Source organism: Agelaius tricolor, unplaced genomic scaffold, assembly GCF_023055355.1.
Source record: "Agelaius tricolor isolate 1412-34295 unplaced genomic scaffold, bAgeTri1.0.p SCAF_100, whole genome shotgun sequence".
In the NCBI taxonomy this organism is placed as follows: Eukaryota; Metazoa; Chordata; class Aves; order Passeriformes; family Icteridae; genus Agelaius; species Agelaius tricolor.
Genome location: NW_027269360.1, coordinates 442080 through 465532, shown reverse-complemented (window position 1 = coordinate 465532; position 23453 = coordinate 442080). Strand labels below are relative to the sequence as shown.

Genomic DNA, 23453 nt, shown 5'->3' with positions numbered 1-23453 from the left:
ATGGAATTGGGAAAATTTGGGAAAATTTTGGAAATTTCAATTTCCCAGATTTGGGAATTTGGGGAATTTTTTTGATTTTTGGGATTGGGAATTTGGGAAGAAAATTTGGTGGAATTTGTTAAATTTGAGGAAAATCTGGGATTAAATTTCTTCAGAATTGGGAATTTTGGGACTGGAATTTCTTGGGATTTGAGCTGAAATCTCCCAGAATTGGGAATTTTGGGGCTGAAATCCCTCAGGATTGGGAATTTTGGGAATAAAATTTCATAGAATTTGGAAAATTTGGAAAAATTTGGGATTAAAATCCTTCAGGATTGGGGATTTTGGGGAATTTCAATTTCCCAGAATTGGGAACTTTGGGAATTTTGGAATTCTTTTGGAATGGGAATTTTGGGATTAAATTAATGGAATTTGTTCAATTTGAGGAAATTCTGGATTAAAATCCTTCAGGATTGGGAAAATTTTGGGGAATTTCAATTTCCAGAATTTTGGGAATTTCGGAATGGAATTTTTTGAATTTTGGGAAGAAATTTGGATTGGAAATTTGGGGAAATTTGAGATTAAATTTCTTAGGACTGGATTTTTTGGGATTTGGATTTATTTGGAGATTTTGGGCTGAATCTGCAGGATTGGGATTTTGGGGGGATCTGGATTGGAATTTTGGGCTGAAATCTCTGGGATTGGGAACTTTGGGATTGGAATTCTTGGGATTGGGAATTTGGGATAAATTTCATGGGATTTGTTAATTTGAGGAAATTTTGGGATTAAATCTCAATCCTGATGGGAATTGGGGAATTTGGGGAGATTTCAATTTCCAGAATTGAGATTTGGGGAATTTTTTTGATTTTTGGGATTGGAATTATTTGGGATTGGAATTTTGGAGAATTGGAATTTGGGGAATTTGGAAAATCTTCTGGATTAATTTGGTGGGAATTTGGAATTTAAATTTCCCAGAATTGGGAATTTCGGGATTGGAATTTTGGAATTTTGGGAATAAAATTTCGTGGAATTGGGAAAATTTTGGAATGAAAATTTCTCAGAATTTGGCAATTTTGGGGAAATTTGGGAATTTTCAATTTCCAGAATTGGGAATTTTGGGAACAAAATTTGGTGGAATTTGGAAAATTTGGGGAAAATTTTGGGATTAAAATCCTTCAGAATTGGGAATTTTGGGGAATTTCAATTTCCCAGGATTGGGAATTTCTGGAATGGATTTTTTCTGAATTTGGGAGGAATAAAACTTTGTGGAATTTGGAAAATTCGGGGAAATTTTGGGACTGGAATTTCTTGGGATTTCGGGGCTGAAATCTCCCAGATTTTGGGAATTTTGGGCTGAAATCTCCCAGAATTGGGAATTTTGGGAATTTTGGGAATTTTGGGATTGGAATTCTTTGGGATTGGGAATTTGAGGATTAAAATTTTGTGGGATTTGTTAAATTTGAGGAAATTTTGGGATTAAAATCCTTCAGGATTGGGAAGTTTGGGGAATTTCAATTTCCCAGAATTGGGAATTTTGGGAATTTTTCGATTGGAATTCTTTGTGTTTGGGAATAAAATTTGGTGGAATTTGGAACATTTGGGAAAATTTTGGGATTAAATCCTTCAGGATTGGGAATTTTGGGAATTTCAATTTCCCAGAATTAGGAATTATGGGATTGGAATTTCTTGGGATTTTGGGGTGAAATCTCCCAGAATTGGGGATTTTGGGAATTTTTTGGAATTTTGGGATTGGAATCCTTCGGGATTGGGAATTTTGGGAATAAAATTTCATGGAATTGGAAAAATTTGGGATTAAAATCCTTCAGGATTGGGGAATTTGGGGAATTTTGGGGCCTGGAACCCTTTGGGCATTTTGGGAATTTCCATTTTTTGGGTTTTTTGCCCCAATCTGACCTGGCTGAGGCCGGGCATGGTGGAGCTGAGCAGGATTGGGAATTTTGGGCTGAAATCTCCCAGAATTGGGAATTTTGGGAATAAAATTTGGTGGAATTTTGGGAAATTTGGGGAAAATTTTGGTACTAAAATCCTTCAGGATTGGGAATTTTGGGAATTTGAATTTCCCAGAATTGGGAATTTCGGGATTGGAATTTTTTTGAATTTTGGGAATAAAATTTCGTGGGAATTTTGGGGAAAATTTGGGAAAATTTTGGGAATTTCAATTTCCCAGAATTGGGAATTTTGGGGAATAAAATTTCATGGAATTTGTTAAATTTGAGGAAATTTGGGATTAAAATCCTTCAGAATTGGGAATTTTGGGGATTTCAATTTCCCAGAATTGGGAATTTTGGAAGGGAAATTTTTTTGAATTTTGGGCTGAAATCTCCCAGAATTGGGGATTTTGGGAATTTTGGGCCTGGAACCCTTTGGGCATTTTGGGAATTTCCATTTTTTGGGTTTTTTGCCCCAATCTGACCTGGCTGAGGCCGGGCACGGTGGAGCTGAGCAGGATTGGGAATTTTGGGCTGAAATCTCCCAGAATTGGGAATTTTGGGGACTGGAATCCTCAGGATGGGGAATTTTGGGAAGAAAATTTTGTGGAATTTGGAAAATTTGGGGAAATTTTGGGATTAAAATCCCTCAGGATTGGAAATTTTGGGGAATTGAAATTTCTCAGAATTGGGAATTGTGGGAATTTTTTTGAATTTTTCAATTGGAATTCTTTGGGATTGGGAATCTTGGGAAGAAAATTTCGTGGAATTTGGAAAATTTGGGAAAATTTTGGGATTAAAATCCCTCAGGATTGGGAATTTTGGGGAATTTCAATTTCCCAGAATTTTGGGAATTTTGGCACTGGAATTTTTGGGGATTTTGGGAATTTCCATTTTTTGGGTTTTTTGCCCCAATCTGACCTGGCTGAGGCCGGGCACGGTGGAGCTGAGCAGGACCAAGGTGCTGACGCTGACGCTGCGAACGTCGGCATCCGAGGGATCCTCGGGAATTTCCTCCGGAATTCCGGGAGCCTGGGGGGAAAAATGGGAGAAATTGGGGAAAAAAATGGGGGGGGGAAATGGGGGAAAAATTGGGAGAAGATGGGGGAAAAAATGGGGGAAAAATGAGGGAAAATGGGGGGATAATGGTGGGAAAAATGGGGAAAAATTTGGGGAAGAATGGGGAAAATGGGGAAAGATGGGGAAAATGGGAAAATGGAGAAAATGAGGGGAAAAGGGGGGGAAATGGGGGGAAAATGGGGGGGAAAATGGGGGGAAAATGGGGAAAAAATGGGGAAAGATGGGGAAAAAATGGGGGAAATTGGGGGAAAATTGGAAAAAATGGGAAAATGGGGGAAAATAGGAGAAAATGGGGAAAAATGCAGTGAAAAATGGGGGAAAAAAAGGGGAAAAATGGGGAAAATTGGAAGAAGAATGGGGGAAATGGGGGAGAAAATGGGAGAAAAATGGGGGAAAAATGAGGGAAAATGGGGGGATAATGGTGGGAAAAATGGGGAAAAATTTGGGGAAGAATGGGGAAAATGGGGAAAGATGGGGAAAATGGGAAAATGGAGAAAAATGGGGGGAAAAGGGGGGGAAATGGGGGAAAATTGGGGAGAAAATGGGGAAAAATGGGGGGAAATTGGGGAGAAAATGGGGAAAAATGGGGAAAATTGGAAGAATGGGGAAAAAGGGGGGGAAAATCGGGGAAAATGGGAAAATGGGGATAAAAATCGGGAAAATGGGAAAATGGGGGAAAAATGGGGAAAGATGGGGAAAGATGGGGAAAATGGAGAAAAATGGGGAAAAATAGGGGAAAATTGGAAAATGGGGGGAAAATGGGGAAATTGGGGGGGAAATGGGAAAATTTGGGGAAAATGCGAAATTGGGAAAAGAATGGGAAAATTGGGAAAAAATGGGGAAAAATTGGGAGAAGAATGGGGAAAAATGGGGGGAAATTGGGGGAAAAGGGGGAAGAAAATTGGGAAGATTGGGGAAAGGGTGGGGAAATTCTGAAAGAAAAAGGTGGAAAATGGGGAAAAAATGGGGGAAATTGGGAAAATAATGAAAATAATTGGGGAAAAAGGGTGGGGAAGGTTGGGAAAAAGTTGGGAAAAGGATGGGAAAATTGGGAAAAAATGGGGGAAAATTGGGAAAAGAGTGGGAAAATTGGGAAAAGGATGGGAAAAGTTGGGAAAATTTGGGAAAAGAATGGGGAAAATTGGGAAAAATGGCAAAAAAAAATGGAAAAATGGGAAAATTTAGAAAAGGATGGGAAAAGGGTGGAGAAAATGGGGGAAATTGGGAAAATTGGGGAAAATTGGGAGAGGGATGGGGAAAATTGGGAAAAGGTTGGGAAAAGGGTGGGAATTCGGAAAAAATGGAAATTGGGGAAAAAGTTGGGGGAAAAGTTGGGAAAAGGATGGAAAATTGGGGGAAAATGGGTGAAAAATTGGGAAAAAAGTGGAAAATTTGGGAAAGAATGGGAAAGGGTGGGAAATGTGGAAAGAAATGGGGAAAAATAGGGAGAAAATGGGGAAAAGTTAGGAGAAGGATGGGAAATTGGGGAAAAATGGCAAAAATTGGGAAAATGTGAAAATTTGGAAAAGGATGGGAAAAGGGTGGAGAAAATTGGGGAAATTGGGACAGGGATGGGGAAAATTGGGAAAGAAATGGGAAATTGGGGAAAAAATGGGGAAAACTGGGACAAGGATGGGGAAATTGGAAAAGTTGGGAAAAATTGGGGAAAATAATGGAAAAAATGGGAAAAATTGGGAAAATAATGGAAAAAAAAGGGAAAATAATGGAAAAAAAAGGGAAAAATTGGGAAAATAATGGAAAAATGGAAAAAAAGGTTGGGAAAAGGTTGGGAAATTGGGGAAAAAGATGGAAAATTGGGAAAAATTGGGAGAATAATGGAAATAAGGGAAAAAATGAAAAATAATGGGATGGGAAAATTGGGAAAAATGGGAAGGATGGAAAAGGATGGGGAAATGTGGAGAAAAATGGGAAATTGGGGAGAAGTTTGGGAAAGGATGGGGGAATTGGGGAAAATGGGAAATTGGGAGAATGGGAAATTTGGAAAGGATGGAGAAATTGGGGGGAAATTTGGAAATTTGGGAGAAGGATGGGAAAAATGGGAAAATGGGGAAAATGGAAAATTTGGGAAAAGGAAGGGAAAAGGATGGAAAAGGATGGGAAATTTGCAAAAGAGAGGCAAAAAATTGGGGAAAAAATGGGAAAATTGAGGGCAAAATGGGGGAAATTGGGAGAAGGTTGGGAAAAGTTGGGAAAACGATGGGGAAATGTGGAAAAAATGGGGAAAAATTGGGAGAAAATGGGGAAATGTTGGGAAAAGGATGGGAAATTGGGAGAAGGATGGGGAAATTGGGGAAAATTGGGGAAATTTAGAAAAGGATGGAAAAGGGTGGAGAAAATTGGGGAAAATTGGGGAAAAATTGGACAGGGATGGGGAAAATTGGGAAAAAATGGGGGAAATGGGGAAAAACTGGGGGGGAAATGGGGAAAATTGGGAAAAGGGTGGGGAAAATCTGAAAAAATGGGGGAAAATGGGAAAAATGGGGGAAATTGGGAAATAATGAAATAATTGGGAAAAGGTTGGAAGGTTGGGAAAAGTTGGGGAAAAAGATGGGAAAAGTTGGGAAAATTAGGGGAAAATGGGGAAAAATTAGAAGAAGAATGGGGAAAATTGGGAAAATTGGGGAAAATGGGGAAAATTGGGAAGATTGGGGGAAAGGGTGGGGAATTCTGAAAGAAAAGGTGGAAAATGGGGGGAAATTGGGAAATAAGGAAATAATTGGGGAAAAGGGTGGGGTGGGAAGGTAAAGTTGGGGAAAAATGGGGAAAAATGGGAAAAGGATGGGAAATGTGGAAAAATGGGGAAAATTTGGGAGAAAATGGGGAAATGTTGGGAAAAGGATGGGAAAAATTGGGAGAAGGATGGGGAAACTGGGGAAAATTGGGGAAAATTTAGAAAAGTATGGAAAGGATGGAGAAAATTGGGGAAAATTGGGGAAAAATTGGGACAGGGATGGGGGGAAAATTGGGAAAATTGGGAAATTTGGGAAAAGGATGGGAAAAGGATGGGGAAATGTGAAAAAAATGGGGAAAAATTGGGAGAAAATGGGGAAATGTTGGGAAAAGGATGGGGAAAATTGGGAAAAATGGCAAAAAAATTGGGGAAAAATGGGAAAATTTGGAAAAGGATGGGAAAAGGGTGGAGAAAATGCGGGAAAAATGGGAAAAAGATGGGAAAAATGGGAAAATTGGGGAAAAAGTGGAAATTTGGGAAAAGGATGGGAAAGGGTGGGAAATTGGGGGAAGGATGGGGAAATTGGGAAAAAATGGGGAAAGGATGGGGAAAATTGGGGAAAATTGGGGAAAATTGGGAGAGGGATGGGGAAAATTGGGAAAAGGATGGGAAAAATTGGGAAAAATGGCAAAAAAATTGGGAAAAAAGGGAAAATTTGGGAAAGGATGGGAAAAGAGTGGAGAAAATTGGGGAAATTGGGGAAAATTGGGACAGGGATGGGGAAAATTGGGAAAAAATGGAAAATTTGGGAAAAGGATGGGAAATTTGTGGAAAAAAATTGGGGGAAAATGGGAAAATTGAGGGGGAAATGGGGGAAATTGTGAGAAGGTTGGGAAAAGGATGGGAAAAGTTGGGAATGGTGGGAATGTTTGGAGTGCTGGAAAAGGTTGGGAATGTTTGGAATAATTGGGAATGTTTGGAATAATTGGGAAAAGGATGGGAATGTTTGGAATGGTGGGAAAAGGTTGGGAATGTTGGGAATGCTGGGAATGGTTGGAATAGTTGGGAATTTTTGGAATGTTGGGAATGGTGGGAAAAGGTTGGGAATGGTGGGAATGTTTTGGAATGTTTGGAATGCTGGGAATGTTTGGAATGGTGGGAATGTTGGGAATAGTTTGGAATAGTTTGGAATGTTGGGAATCTTTGGGAATGTTTGGAATATTTGGGGAATTCTCACCGTGTCCCCGGGCAGGGAGCACTGCAGCACCAGGAATGTTGGGAATCTTTGGAATGGTTTGGAATGTTGGGAATGTTTGGAATGTTGGGAATATTTGGGAATTCTCACCGTATCCAGGGGCAGGGAGCACTGGAGCACCAAGAATGTTTGGGAATATTTGGGAATTTTTGGGAATTTTTGGGAATTTTTGGGAATATTTGGGAATTCTCACCGTATCCCCGGGCAGGGAGCACTGGAGCACCAGGAATGCTGGAATGTTTGGAATGCCGGGAATGTTTGGAATCTTTGGAATATTTGGGAATATTTGGGAATTCTCACCGTGTCCGGGGGCAGGGAGCACTGGAGCACCAGGAATGTTGGGAATGGTTGGGAATATTTGGGAATGTTTGGGAATCTTTGGGAATTCTCACCGTATCCCCAGGCAGGGAGCACTGGAGCACCAGGAATGGTTGGAATATTTGGGAATATTTGGAATATTGGGAATTCCCACCGTATCCGGGGGCAGGGAGCAATGGAGCACCAGGAATGTTTGGAATGGTTGGGAATATTTGGGAATATTTGGGAATCTTTGGGAATTCTCACCGTGTCCCTGGGCAGGGAGCACTGGAGCACCAGGAATGGTTGGGAATGATGGGAATATTTGGGAATTTTTGGGAATGTTGGGAATTCTCACCGTGTCCCCCGGGCAGGGAGCACTGGAGCACCAGGAATGATGGGAATATTTGGAATATTGGGAATATTTGGAATATTTGGGAATTCTCACCATATCCCCGGGCAGGGAGCACTGGAGCACCAGGAATGGTTGGAATATTTGGGAATCTTTGGGAATATTTGGGAATCTTTGGGAATTCTCACCGTGTCCAGGGGCAGGGAGCACTGCAGCACCAGGAATGTTTGGGAATATTTGGAATATTTGGGAATGTTTGGGAATATTTGGGAATTCTCACCGTGTCCGGGGGCAGGGAGCACTGGAGCACCAGGAATGTTGGGAATGTTTGGGAATATTTGGGAATATTTGGGAATATTTGGGAATTTTCACCGTGTCCCCGGGCAGGGAGCACTGCAGCACCAGGAATGGTTGGAATGGTTGGGAATATTTGGAATATTGGGAATTCTCACCGTATCTGGGGTCAGGGAGCACTGGAGCACCAGGAATATTTGGGAATGATGGGAATTTTTGGGAATCTTTGGGAATTCTCACCGTATCCCCCGGCAGGGAGCACTGGAGCACCAGGAATCTTTGGGAATATTTGGGAATCTTTGGGAATTCTCACCGTATCTGGGGTCAGGGAGCACTGGAGCACCAGGAATTCCAGCAGGGCCTCGGCCCCCGGGAGCTGCAGGAAGCCGTGGTGAGCCAGGGAACTGAGGAGCTGCAGCAGAGCCCGCCTGACCTGGGAGAGAGAGAAAATATGGGGGGAAAAAATGGGGGGAAAAATGGGGGAATAATGGGAAAAAATGGGGGAAAAAAATGGGGGGAAAAATGGGGAATAAATGGGGAATAAATGGGGAAAAAATGGGGAAAAAATGGGAAAAAATGGGGGGAAATAACAGGGGAGAAATATGGGGGTAATATGGGAAAAAAAATGAGAATTTTGCAGGGAAACTGGGGGGAAATAAAGGGGAAAAATGAGGGAATAAATGGCGAAAAAATGGGGGAAATAACAGGGAAAAGATGGGGAACAAATGGGGAAAATAACAGGGGAAAAATGGGGGAAATGGGGGAAATAAGGGGGGAAATATGGGGGAAAATGGGGAAAATAAGGGGGGGAAATATGGGGGGGAAATGAAATGGGGGAAATGGGGGAAATAAGGGGGGAAAGGTGGGGGGAAAAATGTGGGAAAATGGAGGGAAATAAGGGGGAAATATGGGGGAAATAAGGGGGGAAATAAGGGGGGAATATAGGGGAAAAAGGGGGAAATATGGGGGAAATATGGGGGAAATAAGGGGGAATAAATGGGGAAAAATGGGGGAAATAGCAGGGAAAAATGGGGAAAATGGAGGGAATAAGGGGGGGAAAGGGATGAATATGGGGAAAAAATGGGGGAAATAAGGGGAGAAAAATGGGGGGGAAATGGGGAGAAAAATGGGGGCAAAATGGAGGGAATATGGGGGAATTAAGGGGGGGAAATGGGGGAAATAAGGGGGAATAAATGGGGAATAAATGGTGAAAAATGGGGGAAGTAACAGGGAAAAGATGGGGAATAAATGGGGAAAATAACGGGGGAAAAATGGGGGAAAATGGGGAAAATAAGGGGGGGAAATATGGGGGGAAATAACTGGGGGAAATAACTGGGGGAAATATGGGGGAATAAATGGGGGGAAATGGGGAAATAAGGGGGAAATATGGGGGGAAATGGGGGAAATAAGGGGAAAATATGGGGGGAAAATGGGGGAAATAATGGAGGAAAAATGGGGAGAAAATGGGGGTAATAAGGGGGGAATATGGAGGGAATATGGGGGAAATAAGGGGGAAATAACGGGGGAAATAAGGGGGAATAAATGGGGAAAAAATGGGGGAAATAACGGGGAAAATATGGGGGGAAAGGGGGGAGGGAAATGGGGGAAATATGGGGAATATGGGGAAAAAATGGGGGACATAAGGGGAGAAAAATAGGGGGAAAATATGGGGAAATAAGGGGGGAAAGGTGGGGAATAAATGGGGAAAAAATGGGGGAAATAACGGGGGAAATATGGGGGTAATATAGGGAAAAAAATGAGAATTTTGCAGGTAAAATGGTGGAAAAATGGGAGGAAATAAAGGGGAAAAATGAGGGAATAAATGGCGAAAAAATGGGGGAAATAACAGGGAAAAGATGGGGAACAAATGGGGAAAATAACGGGGGAAAAATGGGGGGAAATGGGGGAAATAAGGGGGGGAATATGGGGGTAAATATGGGGGGAATATGGGGGAAATATAGGGGGAGATATGGGGAAATAAGGGGAAGAAATGGGGGTAAATATGGGGGGAAAATGGGAGAAATATGGGGGGAAATAAGGGGGAATAAATGGGGGAAATAACAGAGGAAAAATGGGGGAAATATGGGGGAAATATGGGGGAAAATGGGGGAATGGGAGAGGGAAATGGGGGAAATAAGGGGGAATAAATGGGGAAAATGGGGGAAATAACAGGGGAAAATGGGGGAAATATGGGGGGGAAATAGGGGGAATATGGGGGAAATAAGGGGGGAAATAAAGGGGGAAAAAAGGGGGAAATAACAGGGAAAAATGGGGGGAAATGGAGGGAATAACGGGGAAAATATGGGAGAAATAAGGGGGGGAATGGGGGGAATATGGGGAAAAAATAGGGGAAATAAGGGGAGAAAAATGGGGGGAAATAAGGGGGGAAAAGGGAGGAAAAATGGGGGGAATATGGGGGAAAACGGGGAGGGAAAGGGGAATAAGGCAGGAAATAAGGGGGGAAATGGGGAAAAAATGGGGAAAAAATGAGAATTTTGCGGGGAAAAATGGGGGGAAATAAAGGGGAAAAATGGGGGGGAAAATGGTAAAAAAATGGGGGGAAATGGTGGGAAAATGGGGGGAATAAGGGGGAAAATGGAGAATGTGGGGGGGGAGGAGGGGGAAATATGGGGGGGAAATGGGGGAAATAAGGGGAATAAATGGGGAATAAATGGGGGAAATAACGGGGGAAAGATGGGGGGAAAAATGGGGAAAATAACGGGGGAAAAATGGGGGAAATAAGGGGGGGAAATATGGGGGGGAAATGGGGAGAAATATGCGGGGGGAAATGAGAAAATAAGGGGGGAAATATGGGGGGAAAATGGGGGAAATAAGGGGGGAAAATGGGGGGAATATGGGGGAAAAAATGGGCGGGAACGGGGGAAATGGGGAAAATAAGGGGGGAAATAAGGGGGGAAATAATATGGGGGAATATAGGGGTAAATATGGGGGAATATGGGGGAAAAAATGGGGGAAATAAGGGGAGAAAAATGGGGGGAAATAAGGGGGGAATAAGGGGGCAAAAATGGGGGGAATATGGGGAGAAAATGAGAATTATGGGGGAAAATGGGGGGAAATATGGGGAGGGAAAATGGGGGAAATGGGAACATAATGGGGGGGAAATAATGGGGAATAAATGGGGGAAATAAGGGGGCAAAAATGGGGGGAAATAAGGGGGAAATAAGAGGGGGGAAGGGGGAAAAAATGGGGGAAATATGGGGGAAATAAGGGGGAAAAATGGGGGGAAGTAAGGGGGGAAATAAGGGGGGGATATGGGGAGAAAATGGGGAGAAAATGAGAATTATGGGGGAAAAATGGGGGAGGAAATGGGGGGGAAATGGGGGGAAATAATGGGGAATAAATGAAGGAAATAAGGGGGGGAAAATGGGGGACATAAGGGGGGAATATGGGGAGAGAATGTGGGGGGGGAAATATAGGGGAAATATGGGGGGAAATAATGGGAAATAAATGAAGGAAATAAGGGGGGGAAATAAAGGGGAAATATGGAGGAAAATGGGGGGAAATAAAATGGGGAAAAATGGGGGAAAAATGAGAATTTTGCAGGGAAAAATGGTGAATAAAGGGGGGGAATAAAGGGGGGGAAATGGGGAAAAAATGGGGGAAATAAGGGGGGAAAATGGGGGGAATGGGGAAATAAGGTGGGAAAATGAGGAGAACAAAAAGGAGAAAATGGGGGGCAAATGGAAAAAAAAGGGGAAAAATGAGGAGGATAAAATGGGGAAATGGGGGGAATCAGGAATTCCTGGAAAACCCGGGAATTTGGAGAAAAACCATGGAAAAAATGGCCAAAAATGGCCAAAAATGGATTGCAATCCCCTGTGGCGCCCCCTAGGGACAGGGACGGGCAATGGCAGCGGGGATTTTGGGGAATTTCTGGAATTTTCCAGGGAATTTCTGGAATTTTCCAGGGAATTCCTGGAAAAGCTGGGAATACCTTGGGGCTCCCGTCCTGCAGGGGAACTTTCAGGGAAGAGAGGATGGAAACTTTCTGCATTTCCATCTGGGAAGCTGCAAAAAAAATCAGAATTTGGGATTGGGAAAAAGGTCAGGAAATGCAGAAATTGTTCCTCAAGCAATGGCAAAAAAACCCCACAAAATTCCCCAGAAAATTGTCAGAAAATTCCCCCCGTCAATGCACATAAATGTAAAAATAAATCCCATAAAATAAATTTAAAAAAAAAATCTCATAAAATTAAAAAAACCCCAAAAATCCAGATAAAAACTCCATAAAATTCCCAAAAAATCCCCAAATAAATCCTATAAAAACCCCACAAAAACCCCATGAAATCCCCATAAAATCTGAAAAAAAAACAAACACAAAATCCCCTCAAAAATCCCCTAAAATCCCCCAATAAACCCCATAAAAATCCCCAATAATCCAAATAAATCCCTGATAAAAACCCCAATAAATCCCCTTAAAATCCCCCCCCAAAAAAACCAAAATCCCCAATAAATCCCATAAAATTCCCATAAAATTCCCCAATAAATCCCATAAAAATCCCCTTAAAATCCCCCAATAAATCCCCCCCATAAAAACCCAAAACCCCACAAAAACCCCATTAAATCCCCCAATAAATCCCCAAAAATTCCCCAATAAATTCCCACAAATCCCCATAACAATCCCATAAAAACCCCCAATAAACCCCATAATAACCCCATAAAATCCCCATTATCAAACCCAAATAAACCCCATAAAAAGTCCATAAAATCCCCATTATCAAACCCCAATAAACCCCATAAAAAGTCCATAAAATTCCCATAAAATTCCCATAAAAACCCCATAAAGTCCCCCAATAAATCCCATTAAAAATCCCATTAAAACCCAATAAAACCCCCTGATAAATCCCAATAAATCCCCACATAATCACCCAATAAATCCCCCATAAATCCCTCATAAAAACCAAAAAAATCCCCAATAAATCCCCATTAAAACCCATAAAAATCCTATAAAATTCCCGATAAACCCCATAAAAATCCCAGAAAATTCCTGTAAAAAAACCCCGTAAAATCCCCAAAAACACAAACAAAATAATCCCAGAAAATCCCAAATAAATCCTATGAAAACCCCACAAAAAACCCATGAAATCCCCATAAAATCTGAAAAAAAACAAAACAAAAATCCCCTCAAAATCCCCTAAAATCCCCCAATAAACCCCATAAAAATCCCCAATAATCCAAATAAATCCCTGATAAAAACCCCAATAAATCCCCTTAAAATCCCCCCTCCAAAAAAAACCAAAATCCCCAATAAATCCCATAAAATTCCCATAAAATTCCCCAATAAATCCCATAAAAATCCCATAAAAATCCCCAATAAATCCCCCAGTAAATCCCAGAAATGTCCCAATAAAGCCCCAGTAAATCCCCAATAAATCCCAAATAAATCCCATAAAAACCCTATAAAACGCCCCAATAAATCCCATAAAAATCCCATAATTTCCACTAATAAATCCCCAATAAAATACCCTAAGAAATTCCTATAAAAATCCCCAATAGTCCAAAAAAATCCCATTAAAATCCCCATTAAATCCCCCAATAAATCCCCATAAAAATCCCATAAAATCCCCAACAAATCCCCATAAAATCCCCCATAACAACCCCCAATAAACCCCATAAAAATCCCATAAAAATCCCCAATAATCCAAATAAATCCCTGATAAAAACCCCAATAAATCCCCATAAAATCCCCCCAAAAAAAACCAAAATCCCAATAAATCCCATAAAATCCCCCAATAAATCCCCCAATAAATCCCATAAAATTCCCATAAAATTCCCAATAAATCCCCCAATAAATCCCAGAAATGTCCCAATAAAGCCCCAGTAAATCCCCAATAAATCCCAAATAAATCCCATAAAAACCCATAAAATGCCCCAATAAATCCCATAAAAATCCCATAATTTCCACTAATAAATCCCCAATAAAATAACCTAAGAAATCCCCAAAAAATCAAAAAAATCCCCAATAATCCAAAAAAAACCCATTAAAATCCCCATAAAATCCCAACAAATCCCCATAAAATCCCCCATAACAACCCCCAATAAAGCCAATAAAAATCCCATAAAAATCCCCAATAATCCAAATAAATCCCTGATAAAAACCCCAATAAATCCCCTTAAACCCCCCCCTAAAAAAAAACAAAATCCCCAATAAATCCCATAAAATTCCCATAAAATCCCCCAATAAATCCCATAAAAATCCCCATAAAATCCCCAATAAATCCCCATAAAAAACCCATAAAACCCCATAAAAATTGCCAGGAAATCCCCAATAATCCAAATAACTCCCCATAAAATCCCTCAATAAATCCCCCAATAAATCCCCAATAAACCCCGATAAATCCACCCTCATAAAAACCCCATAAAATTAAAAAAAAATATAAAATCCCCCAATAAATCCCAGAAAAATCCCCCAAAAATCCCCAGTAAATCCCAAATAAATCCCGAAAAAATCCCATAAATTCCCCTAATAAATCCCCAATAAATCCCCATTAAAAACCCCATAAAAACCCCATAAAGCCCCTAAGAAATCCCCATTAAAAACCCCATAAAATCCCCGAAAATTTCCATTAAAATTCTATAAGATTCCCATAAATTCCCCCAATAAATCCCCATTAAAAACCCCATAAAGCCCCTGATAAATCCCCATTGAAAACCCCATAAAAACCCCATAAAGCCCCTAATAAATCCCCATTAAAAACCCCATAAAGCCCCTAATAAACCCCATTAAAAACCCCATAAAGCCCCTAATAAATCCGATTAAAAACCCCATAAAACCCCCATAAAGCCCTTAATAAATCCCCATTAAAAACCTCAATAAATCCCCATTAAAAACCCCATAAAAACCCCATAAAGCCCCTAATAAATCCCCATTAAAAACCCCATAAAAATCCCCGAAAATTTCCATTAAAATTCTATAAGATTCCCATAAATTCCCCCAATAAATCCCCATTACAAACCCCATAAAGCCCCTAAGAAATCCCCATTGAAAACCCCATAAAAACCCCATTAAGCCCCTAATAAATCCCCATTACAAACCCCATAAAAACCCCATAAAGCCCCTAATAAATCCCCATTAAAAACCCCATAAAACCCCTAATAAAACCCCATTAAAAATCCCATAAAGCCCCTAATAAATCCGATTAAAAACCCCATAAAACCCCCATAAAGCCCTTAATAAATCCCCATTAAAAACCTCAATAAATCCCCATTAAAAACCCCATAAAAACCCCATAAAGCCCCTAATAAAACCCCATTAAAAACTCCATAAAAATCCCCGAAAATTTCCATTAAAATTCTATAAGATTCCCATAAATTCCCCCAATAAATCCCCATTACAAACCCCATAAAATCCCCATTAAAAACCCCATAAAGCCCCTAAGAAATCCCCATTACAAACCCCATAAATCCCCATTACAAACCCCATAAAAACCCCATAAAGCCCCAATGAATCCCCATTAAAAACCCCTAATAAATCCCCATTGCAAACCCCATAAAGCCCCTAATAAATCCCCATTAAAAACCCCATAAAGCCCCTGATAAAACCCCATTAAAAACTCTATAATCCCCCTAATAAATCCCCATTAAAAACCCCATAAAAATCCCATAAAGCCCCTAAGAAATCCCCATTAAAAACCCCATAGAAACTCCATTAAGCCGCTAATAAATCCCCATTAAAAACCCCATAAAAACCCCATAAAGCCCCAATAAATGCCCATTAATAACCACATAAAGCCCCAAATAAATCCCCATTAAAAACTCCATAAAAATCCCAATTAAAAACCCCATAAAGCCCCTAAGAAATCCCCATTTAAAACCCCCATAAAATCCCCAATAATAACCCCATAAAGCCCCTAAGAAATCCCATTCAAACCCCATAAAAACCCCATAAAGCCCCAATAAATCCCCATTAAAAACCCCAGAAAAACCCCAATAAATCCCCATTACAAACCCCATAAAGCCCCTAATGAATCCCCATTACAAACCCCATAAAAACCCCATAAAAATCCCCGAAAATTTCCATTAAAATTCTCTAAGATTCCCCAAAAATCCCCCAATGAATCCCCATTAAAAGCCCCATAAAAACCCCAATGAATCCCCATTAAAACCCCATAAAAACCCCATAAAGCCCCTAAGAAATCCCCATTAAAAACCCCATAAAAATTCCCGAAAATTTCCATTAAAATTCTGTAAGATTCCCATAAAATCCCCCAATGAATCCCCATTAAAACCCCATAAAGCCCCTGATAAATCCCCATTAAAAACCCCATAAAAACCCCATAAAGCCCCATTAAAAACCCCAGAAAAACCCTGATAAATCCCCATTACAATGCCCATAAAAATCCCATAAAGCCCCTAATAAAGCCCCATTAAAAACCCCATAAAATCCCCATTAAAAACCCCCTAAAGCCCCTAATAAAGCCCCATTACAAACCCCATTAAGCCCTTAATAAACCCCATTACAAACTCCATAAAACCCCTAATAAATCCCCACTAAAAACCCCATAAAAACCCCATAAAGCCCCTAATAAATCCCCATTAAAAACCCCCTAAAGCCCCAATGAATCCCCATTAAAAACCCCATTAAGCCCCTAATTAATCCCCATTAAAAACCCCATAAAACCCCTGATAAATACCCCATAAAACCCCCAAAAATCCCATAAAATCCCAGAAAATTTCCATTTAATTCTCTAAGATTCCCATAAAATCCCCCCATGAATCCCCATTAAAAGCCCCATAAAGCCCCTTATAAATCCCCATTAAAACACCATAAAACCCCATTAAGCCCCTCATATATCCCCATTAAACCCCATTAAGCCCCTAATAAATCCCCATTAAAAACCCCATAAAAACCCCAATAAATCCCCATTACAAACCCCATAAAAACCCTGATAAATCCCCATTAAAAACCCCAGAAAAACCCCATAAAGCCCTTAATAAATCCCCATTAAAAACCCCAGAAAAACCCCATAAAGCCCTTAATAAATCCCCATTAAAAACCCCATAAAAATCCCATAAGGCCCCTAAGAAATCCCCATTAAAAACTCCATAGAAACTCCATTAAGCCGCTAATAAATCCACATTAAAAACCCCATAAAGACCCATAAAAACCCATTAAAAACCCCATAAATCCCCATTCAAACCCATTGAAACGCCCCGAGGGCGGCACTGCCGGGCGCTGTTGAGGAGGTGGTGCAGCAGCAGCAGCGCCCCCACGCGGTGGCGCTCGGAACTGCACTGCAGCCATGGCCACCCAGAACAGCCCAGAAACAGCGACACAAAACCCCAGCAAAGGGCCCAGGAATCCCATCCAAACCCCAAAAATCAACAATTCAATAGCCCCAAAAATGCTATAAAATCCCTGGATAGATCCCCATAAAATCCCATAAAGCCTCCTAAAATCCCCATATAAGATCCCAATAAATCCCCATTACAAACCCCATAAAACCCCCAAAAATCCCATAAAATCCCAGAAAAATTCCATTTAATTCTCTAAGATTCCCATAAAATCCCCCCATGAATCCCCATTAAAAGCCCCATAAAGCCCCTTATAAATCCCCATTAAAACACCATAAAACCCCATTAAGCCCCTCATATATCCCCATTAAACCCCCATTAAGCCCCTAATAAATCCCCATTAAAAACCCCATAAAAACCCCAATAAATCCCCATTACAAACCCCATAAAAACCCTGATAAATCCCCATTAAAAACCCCAGAAAAACCCATAAAGCCCTTAATAAATCCCCATTAAAAACCCCAGAAAAACCCCATAAAGCCCTTAATAAATCCCCATTAAAAACCCCATAAAAATCCCATAAGGCCCCTAAGAAATCCCCATTAAAAACCCCATAGAAACTCCATTAAGCCGCTAATAAATCCACATTAAAAACCCCATAAAGACCCCATAAAAACCCATTAAAAACCCCATAAATCCCCATTCAAACCCCATTGAAACGCCCCGAGGGCGGCACTGCCGGGCGCTGTTGAGGAGGTGGCGCAGCAGCAGCAGCAGCAGCAGCGCCCCCACGCGGTGGCGCTCGGAACTGCACTGCAGCCATGGCCCCCCAGAACAGCCCAGAAACAGCGACACAAAACCCCAGCAAAGGGCCCAGGAATCCCATCCAAACCCCAAAAATCAACAATTCAATAGCCCCAAAAATGCTATAAAATCCCTGGATAGATCCCCATAAAATCCCATAAAGCCTCCTAAAATCCCCATATAAGATCCCAATAAATCCCCATTACAAACCCCATAAAACCCCTGATAAATCCCCATAAAACCCCCAAAAATCCCATAAAATCCCAGAAAAATTCCATTTAATTCTCTAAGATTCCCATAAAATCCCCCCATGAATCCCCATTAAAAGCCCCATAAAGCCCCTAATAAATCCCCATTAGAACACCATAAAATCCCATTAAGCCCCTCATATATCCCCATTAAACCCCATTAAGCCCCTAATAAATCCCCATTAAAAACCCCATAAAAACCCCAATAAATCCCCATTACAAACCCCATAAAAACCCTGATAAATCCCCATTAAAAACCCCAGAAAAACCCCATAAAGCCCTTAATAAATCCCCATTAAAAACCCCAGAAAAACCCCATAAAGCCCTTAATAAATCCCCATTAAAAACCCCATAAAAATCCCATAAGGCCCCTAAGAAATCCCCATTAAAAACCCCATAGAAACTCCATTAAGCCGCTAATAAATCCACATTAAAAACCCCATAAAGACCCCATAAAAACCCATTAAAAACCCCATAAATCCCCATTCAAACCCCATTGAAACGCCCCGAGGGCGGCACTGCCGGGCGCTGTTGAGGAGGTGGCGCAGCAGCAGCAGCAGCAGCGCCCCCACGCGGTGGCGCTCGGAACTGCACTGCAGCCATGGCCCCCCAGAACAGCCCAGAAACAGCGACACAAAACCCCAGCAAAGGGCCCAGGAATCCCATCCAAACCCCAAAAATCAACAATTCAATAACCCCAAAAATGCTATAAAATCCCTGGATAGATCCCCATAAAATCCCATAAAAACCCCCCTAAAATGCCCATATAAGATCCCAATAAATCCCCAATAAAACCCAGAAAAACCCCATAAAGCCCCTAATAAACCCACATTAAAAACCCCATAAGGCCCGAATATATCCCCATTACAAAGCCCATAAAAATCCCATAAAGCCCCTAATAAATCCCCTTCTAAAAACCCCATTAAATACCCCATAAAGCCCCTAATAAATCCCCATTAAAAGCCCCATAAAGCCATAAATAAATCCCCATTAAAAACCCCATAAAGCCCTTAATAAATCCCCATTACAAACCCCATAAAGCCCTTAATAAATCCCCATTACAAACCCCATAAAGCCCCTAATTATTCCCATTACAAACCCCATAAAGCCCCTAACAAATTCCCATTAAAACCCCCATAAAATCCCCATTAAAAACCCCATAAAACCCCCAATAAATCCCCATTAAATACCCCATAAAGCCCCTAATAAATCCCCATTAAAAACCTCTAATAAATCCCCATTACAAACCTCATTAAGCCCCTAATAAATCCCATTGCAAACCCTATAAAGCCCCTAATAAATCCCCATTAAAAACCTCATAAAAACCCCAAAAAGCCCTTAATAAATCCCTATTAAAAACCCCATGAACCCCCTAAGAAATCCCCATTAAAAACCCCATTAAGGCCCTAATAAATCCCCATTACAAACCCCATTAAAAACCCCATTAAGGCCCTAATAAATCCCCATTAAAAACCCCATAAAAACCCCATAAAGCCCTTAATAAATCCCCATTAAAAACCCCATAAAATCCCAATTAAAACCCCATAAAGCCCCTAATAAATCCCCATTAAAAACCCCATAAAGCCCCTAATAAAACCCCATAAAAACCCCATTAAAAACCCCATAAATCCCCATTCAAACCCCATTGAAACGCCCCGAGGGCGGCACTGACGGGCGCTGTTGAGGAGGTGGCGCAGCAGCAGCAGCGCCCCCACGCGGTGGCGCTCGGAACTGCACTCCAGGCGCGGCAGCAGCCACTGCAGGAGGCGCTCCGGGAACGGCCGAGCTGCGAAATGGGGGAAAAAAACCGGGATTTTGGGAAAAGCTGGGAAATTCTGCGGAAATCTGGGAATTTCTGGGGAAATCTGGGAAATTCGGGGGAAATCTGGGAAATTTGGGGCAGAAATGCCAGGGTTTTGGGGAGAAATGATGGAGTTTTTGGGGAGAAATGATGGAGTTTTAGGGGGGGAATTCAGGGATTTGGGGAAGTTTTGTGGGGAGAGTTTGTGGAATTTTTTGGGGAGAATTCAGGGGATTTTGGGAAAAAACGGAGAATTGTGGGGGGAAATGGGAGTTTTGTGGTGAAAAACTGGAAATTTTGGGGAAATGTGGAAATTTTGGGGCCGAAATAATGGAGTTTTGGGAGGAAATTCAGGGAATTTAGGGTGAAAATTATGGAATTCTGGGGGGAGTTTGTGGAATTTTTTGGGGAGAATTCAGGGGATTTTGGGAAAAACGGAGAATTGTGGGGGGAAATGGGAGTTTTGTGGTGATCAAGTGGAAATTTTGGGGAAATGTGGAAATTTTGGGGGAAATTCAGGGAATTGAGGGTGAAAATTGTGGAATTCTGGGGGGAATTTGTGGAATTCTGGGGGGAATTTGTGGAATTTTTGGGGAAAATTCAGGGGATTTTGGGGAGAAATGATAAAGTTTTGGGGGGGAAATTCAAGAAATTTAGAGTGAAAAAATGATGGAATTTTTGGGGAAAATTGAGGGGATTTTGGGGAAAACCCGGGAGTTTTGCAGTGAAAAATTGGAAATTTTGGGGAAATGTGGAAATTTTGGGAGGAATAATGGAGTTTTGGGGGGAAATTCAGGGAATTTAGGGTGAAAAATATGGAATTCTGGGGGGAGTTTGTGGAATTTTTGGGGAAAATTCAGGGAATTGTGGGGAAAACCAGAGAATTGAGGGGGAAAATGGGAGTTTTGTGGTGGAAAATTGGAAATTTTGGGGAAATTCAGGGAATTGAAGGTGAAAATTGTGGAATTTTGGAGGGGGAATTTGTGGAATTTTTGGGGAAAAACCGGGAGTTTTGCAGTGAAAAATTGGAAATTTTGGGGAGAAATAATAAAGTTTTGGGGGGGAAATTAAAGAAATTTAGAGTGAAAATTATGGAATTTTGGAGGGAATTTGTGGAATTTTTGGGGAAAACTGAGGGGAAAACCGGGAGTTTTACAGTGAAAAATTGGAAATTTTTGGGGAAATGTGGAAATTTTGGGGAGAAATAATGGAGTTTTGGGGGGAAAATTCAAGAAATTTAGGGGGAAAATTATGGAATTTTGGAGGAATTTGTGGAATTTTTGGGGAAAAATCCAGGGATTTAGGGAAAAATGAGGGAGATTTGGGGGAGAAATGATGGGAATTTTTGGGGAAAAATGTGGAATTTTGGGGGAGAAATGCCAGGATTTGCAATTAAAACCTGGAAATTTTTGGGGAAAAATCAGAGAATTTGGGGGAAAATGTGGAAATTTGCAGAAAACTTGTGGAATTTTGGGGGAAAATAATAGGATTTTGGGAAAATACGGGAATTGTTAGGGGAAGAGAATGGGATTTTGAGGGAAAATCAGAGAATTGTGAGGGAACATCCGGGAATTTTGGGGGAAAAATCCGGGAATTTGGGGACTAAATGGTGGAATTTTGGGGAAAATTTGTGGAAAATTTGTGGAATTTTGGGGGAAATTCAGGGACTTTTGGAGAAAAATAATGGGAATTTAGGGGGGAAATCAGGGAATGTTGGGAAAGTCCAGGAGTTTCGCAGTGAAAAACTGGAAATTTTGGGGAAATGGGGAAATTTTGGGGAGGAATAATGGAGTTTTGGGGGGAAAATTCAAGAAATTTAGGGTGAAAAATTATGGAATTTTGGAGGAATTTGTGGAATTTTTGGGGAAAATTCAGGGAATTTTGGGAAAACCAGAGAATTGAGGGGGGAAATGGGAGTTCTGTGGTGGAAAATTGGAAATTTTGGGGAAATTCAGGGAATTAAAGGTGAAAATTGTGGAATTTTGGAGGGGGAATTTGTGGAATTTTTGGGGAAAACCCGGGAGTTTTGCAGTGAAAAATTGGAAATTTTGGGGAGAAATAATAAAGTTTTGGGGGGAAATTCAAGAAATTTAGAGTGAAAATTATGGAATTTTGGAGGGAATTTGTGGAATTTTTGGGGAAAACTGAGGGGAAAACCCGGGAGTTTTGCAGTGAAAAATTGGAAATTTTGGGGAAATGTGGAAATTTTGGGGAGAAATAATGGAGTTTTGGGGGGAAAATTCAAGAAATTTAGGGGGAAAATTATGGAATTTTGGAGGAATTTGTGGAATTTTTGGGGAAAAATCCAGGGATTTAGGGAAAAATGAGGGAGATTTGGGGGAGAAATGATGGGAATTTTTGGGGAAAAATGTGGAATTTTGGGGGAGAAATGCCAGGATTTGCAATTAAAACCTGGAAGTTTTTGGGGAAAAATCAGAGAATTTGGGGGAAAATGTGGAAATTTGCAGAAAACCTGTGGAATTTTGGGGGAAAATAAGAGGATTTTGGGAAAATACAGGAATTTTAGGGGAAGAGAATGGGATTTTGAGGGAAAATCCTGGAATTTCAGGGGAAAAGAGGTGAAATTTTGGAGGAAAAATCCGGGAATTTGGGGACTAAAGGGTGGAATTTTGGGGGAAATTTGTGGAATTTTGGGGAAAATTCAGGGACTTTTGGAGAAAAATAATGGGAATTTTGGGGGAAAATCAGGGAATGTTGGGAAAGTCCAGGAGTTTTGAGTGAAAATCTGTGAAATTTTTGGGAAATGGGGAAATTTTGGGGAGGAATAATGGAGTTTTGGGGGGAAATTCAGGGAATTAAAGGTGAAAATTGTGGAATTCTGGGGGGAGTTTGTGGAATTTTTTGGGGAGAATTCAGGGGATTTTGGGAAAAACGGAGAATTGTGGGGGGAAATGGGAGTTTTGTGGTGATCAAGTGGAAGTGTTGAGGAAATGTGGAAATTTTGGGGGAAATTCAGGGAATTGAGGGTGAAAATTGTGGAATTCTGGGGGAATTTGTGGAATTTTGGGGGAAAATTCAGGGGATTTTGGGGAGAAATGATAAAGTTTTGGGGGGGAAATTCAGGAAATTTAGAGTGAAAAACTTATGGAATTTTGGGGGGAATTTGTGGAAGTTTTGAGGAACATTCAGGGGATTTTGGGGAAAAACCTGGGAAATTTTGGGGAAAATTCTGGGAATTTTGGGGGAAATTCAGGGACTTTTGGAGAAAAATAATGGGAATTTAGGGGGGAAATCAGGGAATGTTGGGAAAGTCCAGGAGTTTTGCAGTGAAAAATTGGAAATTTTGGGGAAATGTGGAAATTTTGGGGAGGAATAATGGAGTTTTGGGGGGAAATTCAGGGAATTTAGGGTGAAAATTATGGAATTTTGGAGGAATTTGTGGAATTTTTGGGGAAAATTCAGGGAATTGTGGGGAAAAACAGAGAA

General features: G+C 41.1%; 1 protein-coding gene across 1 annotated transcript in view; it reads right to left on the bottom strand.

The window, feature by feature from the left end:
- Positions 1-2849: 2849 nt before the first annotated feature.
- The window catches only part of LOC139586018 (maestro heat-like repeat-containing protein family member 1), a gene marked incomplete at its 3' end in the record, with an annotated part of 67619 nt that continues 47015 nt past the window's right edge, over positions 2850-23453 (bottom strand). The window contains exons 10-13 of the mRNA XM_071419141.1: positions 19878-19991; positions 11854-11927; positions 8212-8331; positions 2850-2960 (exon numbers count right to left, since the gene is read on the bottom strand). Coding sequence (XP_071275242.1) covers positions 2850-2960; positions 8212-8331; positions 11854-11927; positions 19878-19991 — 419 coding nt within the window. The remainder of the gene's footprint in view (positions 2961-8211; positions 8332-11853; positions 11928-19877; positions 19992-23453) is intronic.